The sequence below is a fragment of the Sinocyclocheilus anshuiensis genome, unplaced genomic scaffold, assembly GCF_001515605.1.
Source record: "Sinocyclocheilus anshuiensis isolate Anshui unplaced genomic scaffold, SAMN03320099.WGS_v1.1 scaffold858, whole genome shotgun sequence".
NCBI lineage: Eukaryota > Metazoa > Chordata > Actinopteri > Cypriniformes > Cyprinidae > Sinocyclocheilus > Sinocyclocheilus anshuiensis.
The window spans coordinates 8814-16639 of NW_015539866.1; the positions used below are offsets into that span (position 1 = coordinate 8814).

Sequence of the window (7826 nt, forward strand, 5' to 3'; positions counted from 1 at the left end):
AAGATCTCTGGCAATCACGAAGTTTCAACTGAAGTGTTTGAAATCTGGAGTCTCGCTTGTGCGATGTTACGGCATGGGAGCACTTGTAGCGCGGTCACCAAGGCGCAAAGCCAAAGGTCTAGAGAGGGAGAGAGCGAGCGAGCGAGAGAGCGAGATTTGTGTCCCTTTTTAAGCAGGCTGACTTTTGGTCCGCCCCCCGACACGATCTTCCAATCGGATGCTGTTACAAGGCGGAGCGTGCATACATTAACCTGATGCTTCAATTTATCATGTGGGGAAATATTTCTGCGAAGAGTTGGTTAATACTTCTATAAAGTGTCGTACAACACACACTGTTCAAAATAACAGCTTGTCGCTCATTTCAATGCTTTGCAATTATCACCAGTTTTCATTCAACACTAAACTTCCCATATCTTACACACATATTAAATGCTTTATCTGCTAAAAGGAAAAGTTATAAGGCAAAGATTAAAATATCATAGTTTCAATAAAACATTGCACAGAAAGTATATTATTTGGGAGTATATTGCTCCGATACTTTAAATGATTTTAAATGATTGTCTTTTACGATCAGTCCTGATACAAAAGAGCTCTGTGTTATCTCCTGATTGGATTAGTTTGTCATCTCATGATGAGTTGCTTCAGTGGCATATCAGTGTCCGTTCATGATAGAAATCCCTACACCCTTAAGGGGAAGCTTTTTGCCTCCTGGTGTAGGCAATGCAATTTGGACCCAGTCCATTGCCCTGTAGGTCGATAGTGAGTTTCTTCTGAGTCGTTTTTTTAAGGGGGTGGCCCCTGCCACTCTTAAGATTATGTAGCAGCCATATCTGCTAAGCATGTTCCGTGAGGTGTTTCAGTTGGTCGCCACCCTCTGGTTTCCCGTTTCATGCAGGGGTCGAGACGGCTTAGGCCTTTCCGCCCGGCATGGATTCCATCGTGGGACTTACATATCATTTTGGAAGGCCTGGCAGGCCATCCATTTGAGCTGTTTAAGTCTGTGTCAGATAACTTTGACCTTTAAGATGGTTCTTTTGGTGGCCCTATTCTCTCTTAAGAGAATTGGGGATCTGCAGGCGCTTTCTATAAGCCGTTCTTGTATGGACTTTGCCCCGGGGCTGGTTAAAGTCTTACTGTGACCTAGGCCTGAGTACGTTCCTAGGTTGCTTCGACTCCGTTTCACTTTCAGCAAGTGGTTGGAGGCTTTCTCCCCTGCTGATTGCTGGGTCAGATAGTGATGTGCAACTTCTGAGTCTTGCCTGGTGAGGGTGTTGAAGATCTATGCAGACCACACACCCCAGTGGTGTGGATCTGACAAGTTATTTGTATGTTTGCTGATAAAAACAAAGGAGCTGCCGTCACTAAACAGAGAATAAAGTCTCATTGGATAGTGGAGGCTATCTCTTGGCTTATGAGGTGCGTGGTTTGACTTCGCCTCTAGGGGTGCGTGCTCATTCACGAGAGCAATGGCTTCTTCTCAGGCTCTTTTTAAAGGGTCTTTGTTGGAAGATGGGATGGGATGGTCCTCTCCCAGCACTTCGTTAAGTTATACAGTCTGGCCGTATGGTTGACTCCTGGCTCTCGGGTCTTATCCACTTGAGCAGACGCTTTCCTCCGTCTTCAAGCTATCTTCAGGTATGTGAAGGCATTATGGTATAGTGTTCCCATAGCGACCACTGTCGCAGCATTGAAGTGAACCTATGAAAGGGAACGTCTCGGTTACGTATGTAACCTTGGTTCCCTGAATAGGGAACGAGATGCTGCGAAGCCGGCCGTTCCCGTACCTTCGATAGCGCTTCCTTCGTCATGTGGAAATCTGATGAAATAGCGTGCAGCACGCTGATATGGCATATGTGACGTATGTGCGGGGCGGTGCTAAGTGCTATTGGTCAATGAATTGGCGTGATGGTATAAGGGCTTCAGACATTCGTCACACCTGAGGTGTTCTCATAGCGACCGCTGTCGCAGCATCTATTTCCCTATTCAGGGAACCAAGGTTACATACGTAACTGAGACGTTTGTGGCACATGGCAAACAAAGTAAACATTATATGACAAGTAAAGGTAAGTTTAAAGGACAAGTAAAGTTATTTATTTGAAGGTTTGTGAACAATTTGAAGATTTTGAACAATTGAACAATTTTGAACATGTTTAACATGGGGAAGTCGTGGCCTAATGGTTAGAGAGTTGGACTCGTAACCCAAAGGTTGCGGGTTCGAGTCTCGTACCGGCAGGGATTGTAGGTGGGGGGAGTGAATGTACAGCCCACCTTCAATACCACGACTGAGGTGCCCTTGAGCAAGGCACCGAGCCCCCAACTGCCGCAGCAAAAAATGGCTGCCCACTGCTCCGGGTGTGTGTTCACGGTGTATGTGTGTTGACTGCTGTGTGTGTGCACTTTGGATGGGATAAATGCAGAGCACTAATTCTGAGTATGGGTCACCACACTCACATGTCACGTCACATTATGTAGCCCTATTCTTGGAAAAAAGCTGGCAGCAGAAATCACACAACAAAACAAAATGTTATCATTTCATATTAAGTAAACGAGTAAACAATTGAATAATGCAATTGAAAACAAGGTAATTGATATGACAACTAAAAACAACTAATAATAAAATTAATGCCGCAATTTCATTTTCATTTTTAGTTGTCGTCAATACGTCAGTTTTGTATGTTTAAATGCTGAAATACGTAAGTATTTGTACGTTTAGATGCTGAAAATACATCAGTATTGTGCGTTTTAGTGCCTGTAAAACCATAAGTAAATGTATGTTTTATAGAACCACATTTTACGTAAAATACATACAAATTATCATGAGATCATGTTGGCATTTTTTATTATTTTATAATGTTCTCTGAGGTCAAATTAGTTTAAATTGATATTACATTTTGACATCATAATTTGGAAATAAATGAACATTGTCCTGTTTTTGACTCTCTTTTAAAAAGGGCATGTTTTTTTACGACTACAATGTAAACATCTACTGCTATGTTTGGGTTAAATCTCTGCATATGAAATAAGTATTTTGCATGTGGAACTGTTGAAACACAAGTATGATTGCAGTTTCTGTCATTAACTAATCATGGAAAGTGTGGATTACAGTGTTATGTTACATCTACTCCATAAAAGGTTCCTTTCAACAAAGTGTTTTTACAGCAAGCATTGTAGCCAGTGTTGAACACATGAATGAAATGGCCAGAGTTTTGTTCAGCATGAGCTCACATATTTTCATGAATGCTCTCATCATAACCAATGGAGTGACACAACATAAACATGAGAGTCATAATGCAGTGTAGATAGTTTCTGTTCTGTCCTCTGCATGCATGTGTGTTGAGCATGCATATACAGATAGCCAAACATTGCAAGGAGATGACTGATCAGCTTCAATGACCACTCAGATGATTGAATACATTTTCTCTTTACTTTTGCTTGAGTGCAATCATGTAGTTCAATCTCCGTTACATTCTTTTGTGAAACTGCAAAATAAATACAATAAATGCTTACTTAAAAAGAAACAAACAAAATACAGTAACTCGTTATACAATGTTTACGTTTACATTGGTAAACTGCAGTAACGTTAATTACACCGATCTTTTGAATGTGAATACAAAGCATATGAAAAGCTAGCATGCTTCCAACATATATAACTCTTAATAAAATACAAACACCAAATATAAAAAATAATGAATATAAACGATAGACTTACAAGCAAAACTTCTTTAGGGGTTTTACACAACAGATTGGAAGAAGATGAAAGAAACACGCAATCTCTCTGCTGCGAAATGGCCGCTGTGCTTCGCGTGTTCCCCCGATATGAAGTATAACAAATAAAGTTTTGTCAAACTGGATTTTAACTCAACCTATGTCAAACAGCGCCCTCCAGTGAGGAGGAAGAAGTAATGTTAGACATGGCATAATACTCCCCATCTGGTATTAAGTATAATACCACTCTTAATTTCTCAACTAGTGAATATATGTTCACTGGGTAATTTAAGACATAAGCAAGATAACCTCTGTAATAGGTCGTAAGAAGGTTTTAGCAGTACCACTCTTAGTGAGTTTCAGTTCCAGTTTTCTGGCTTTGCCATCTGAGTCTGCGATAGCTTTGGTGACCAGAGCCATTGGCCATTCGTTCCTTTTTACCTGATCGTCTTTCAGAAGGACCAGGTCTCTTTCTTTGATATTAGATTTGTTGTCTTGCCATTTCTTACGAGGCTGAAGGGATGCAAGGTATTCTCATCTCCACCTTTCCCAAAACAGGCTGGCAAGATACTGCACTCTTTTCCATTGTTTTGAGCGTTCTCAAACGGCCCTGTAGGTGCGGATGAGGTACACACCTTTTGGGAGAGGATCATTGCTGGGGTGAGGAGAAGAGGTGACTCGGGGTCGGTAGAAATGTATACAAGAGGTCTTGCGTTGATAATAGCACATATTTCAGCCATTAGAGTTGACAGCATTTCATGAGTCAGATGCGAGGAGCTGATTTGAGGAAGCATGGAGTCCAAAATCCGTCTTGAAAGTCCGATCATTCTCTCCCATGCTCCCCCCATGTGAGACGAATGAGGTGGGTTAAAGATCCATTTGCAACCTTCATCACTAAGGTATTTTGTCACACTGGGATCTTCGGAAGAGACCACAAGCATGTTCAGCTCTCTGCATGCTCCTGTGAAATTAGTACCGCAGTCAGATCGTATAATCTTTGCCGGGCCTCGAATGGCAAAGAACCGGCGAAGTGCATTAATGAAGCTTGATGTGTCCATTGACTCTATCAGTTCGATATGGATGGCTCGCACTGATAAACATGTGAAAATTACCGCCCATCTTTTGCTGTAAGCATGGCCTCCACGGGTACGGCGTGCTGATACATTCCAACGGCCGAACACATCTAAACCGACATTAGTAAAGGGTGGCTCCATGCTGATGCGGTCAGGAGGGAGGTCTGCCATTTTCTGTTCAGCTGTTTTACCTCTCTGTTTGCAGCAAGTGATGCACTTGCGAAGGATGCCACTGATGCATCTCTTTGCTCCAACTATCCAGAATCCTCCAGCACGGATTGCTCCTTCTGTAAAGACTCGGCCTTGATGATTTACTTTGTCGTGGTAATGATTTGTTAGGAGGGTTGCTATGTAACTATGACCGGGTATAACAAGAGGGTGTTTTTCATTGCTGAGGAGTGTGGACTGTTCGAGTCTGCCTCCAATTCTTAAGAGTCCGTCCTGCAGGACCGGGTCCAGCCTCTTAAGGGAACTCTGCTTGGGAATGGCCTTTTCATTCTCCAGATAAACAATTTCTGCTTTATAAGCCTCCCTCTGTACACATTTGATGATGACACTTTCAGCTTGAGTCAGTAACTCAGGTGTGTATGGTGCCAGCCGCAACATGATCTTTCTTTGTTTTTGAAAGACTGAGCAATGTGAATGTGTAGTTATGGCTCTTCTTAAGGATTTCCAAGATGAAAACCTTTTGAAGCGGTGAGAACCAAGACCAGAATCAGGGTTTAAACAGGTAGTGGCATGTGCTCGCACTTCTATGTCTGTATCTTGATCGATAAGATTACAGGGAGCTTCTTTCACAGGGATGGATGCTGGATGTTGCAGAAATGACGGACCAGTGAGCCAGTTTGTTTCAATTAGACGGCATGCAGCGACTGGTCTAGTAGCAACATCAGCAGGGTTTTGTGAGGTTGGAATGTACCGCCACTGCTCTGGGTGAGTGAATTCTCTGATTCTTTGCACTCTGTTGCTGACATACACGTAAAATCGTCGGGTCTCATTGCAGATGTACCCCAAAACAACTTTGCTGTCCGTGTAGAACAGTAGGGTGTCAGGGTTGATGTCTAGTTCTTGGACAATTTGTTCTGCTATTTCGACTGCAAGGACTGCCGCACACAGTTCAAGTCTGGGAACTGCATGTACTGTCTGTGGGGCTAGCTTTACCTTTCCCATAATGAACCCGACATGACACATTCCATCACTATCTGTTACTTTCAAGTATGCGACTGTGGATATGTTCTGAACAGATGCATCCGAAAAGACATGAATCTCCTTTCTTACTGAATGAGAAATGGACATTGGAGTGTAGGTTTGGTGAATTCTGAGCTGCTGTAAGTCTTGCAATGAGTCTTTCCACAGGTTCCATTCTACTTCCTTTTCGGTTGCAAGGGGGGCATCCCAGTCTGACTTTGTGTTTGAAAGTCCACGGAGTAGCAGTTTTCCTTGGATGGTAATTGGCGCAACCATGCCGAGAGGGTCAAACAAACTGTTTACAGTCGCCAGGACTCTGCGCGTGAATGGTTTGTCACTGAGGTTGACATGGAATGTGAATGCATCGTTATGGAGATCCCAACTCAAGCCGAGACTGCACTGCAAAGGGGGTGAATCAGTGTCTAGATTCAGATGTTTCAAGTCTTTAGCATAGTCGGCCGGAGAGAATGCATGCATTACAGCTGAGCAGTTGGATGCTATTTTATGGAGTCTTAGGTTAGAGATAGCGAGCATATCTTTGGTAGCCTTAAGCAAGCTTATTGCTTCATTGATGGAGGGAAGTGACTTAAGTCTATCGTCAACGTAAAAGTCTCTTTCGATGAAATGTCTCACATCTGCACCAAACTCCGCTTCATTGAATAAGGCAGCACGTCTGAGGCCGTAAATGGCAACGGCTGGAGAGGGGCTGTTGCCGAAGACGTGGACTTTCATACGATATTCTACCATGCTTTCAGACATATCATTGTTCTTGAACCACAGAAAGCAGAGAAAGTTCCTATGATCTTCCCTGACAATGAAACTGTGGAACATTTGCTCTATGTCCGCAGTGATGGCTATTGGCTCGTGTCTAAATCGTAGAAGGACTCCTACTAGACTGTTGTTTAGATCGGGGCCCGTTAGCAGCACATCGTTCAAAGACACACCATGGAACTGGGCACTGGAGTCGAACACTACGCGAATTTGACCAGGCTTGCGTGGGTGATACACACCGAAGGAGGGTAAGTACCAGCACTCCTCCCCTGGGTTCACAGGAGGAGCTGGCTCAGCATGGTTGTTATCAAAGATCCTCTGCATAAACTCCACGAAATTCTCTCTCATCTCGGATTTCTTACATAGAGTGCGACAGAGAATTGAAACGACTCAGAGCTTGCTCTCTGTTGTTTGGAAGGCGTTGTCTGGGTGAACGAAAGGGGAGGGGTGCTACCCAGCTATTAGTGTCATCCATGAACATTTCTTTGTCCATTACCTGAACGAACTGCCTATCCTCAACTGAGGGGGCTATCTTTTCATCATCTTTCGTTCTTTCGAAGATTGAGGCGGCTGATGGGCTGGGAGCAAGCTGAGAAAACAGAGAGGGTTTAACACTTGGATGTGCAGTTAATTTCTCCTTGAGGTAGAGCTTATTGGGACATGGGCTAAAGCAGGATGGACGCCCATCTTCTAGAATGTTTGTGCGGTAAACACTCACAGTTGAGGGCTTGTGAGCAGCACCAAGACAGACCTCGCCGACCACAACCCAGCCTAGGTCCACTCTTTGAGCATAGGGAGCATTTTGTGGCCCATTGCGTTGCTCTCTTACCTTATGGACTTGAAGGATATCACGTCCGAGAAGGAGAAGTATTTGAGCATTTGGATCTAGAGGAGGGAATAGATTTTAGATGAGGGTGGTGTTTTGCTGCTTCGGGAGTGGGTAACTCCGACCTGTCCTCGGGCATGCAGTTGCACTCAATGAGCGTAGGGAGTAGGACTGACAGACTGCCATCTAGAGCGTGTGCAATGAAGTACCTAGCTCGCCTCCCAGACATTTCCGTGACTCCAGCGCACGTGCGCAGGGTGTAG

At 43.9% G+C, this 7826-nt stretch overlaps 1 protein-coding gene across 1 annotated transcript; it reads right to left on the reverse strand.

Annotated features, from left to right (window-relative positions):
- Positions 1-3311: 3311 nt before the first annotated feature.
- On the reverse strand, positions 3312-7820 carry LOC107684994 (uncharacterized). Its single transcript, XM_016481402.1, has 2 exons — positions 3710-7820; positions 3312-3479 (listed from the first exon to the last, which is right to left on the reverse strand). Exon 1 carries the CDS (start codon positions 7083-7085, stop codon positions 4158-4160), a length of 2928 nt encoding a protein of 975 aa, XP_016336888.1. The 5' UTR covers positions 7086-7820; the 3' UTR covers positions 3312-3479; positions 3710-4157.
- Positions 7821-7826: the final 6 nt, after the last annotated feature.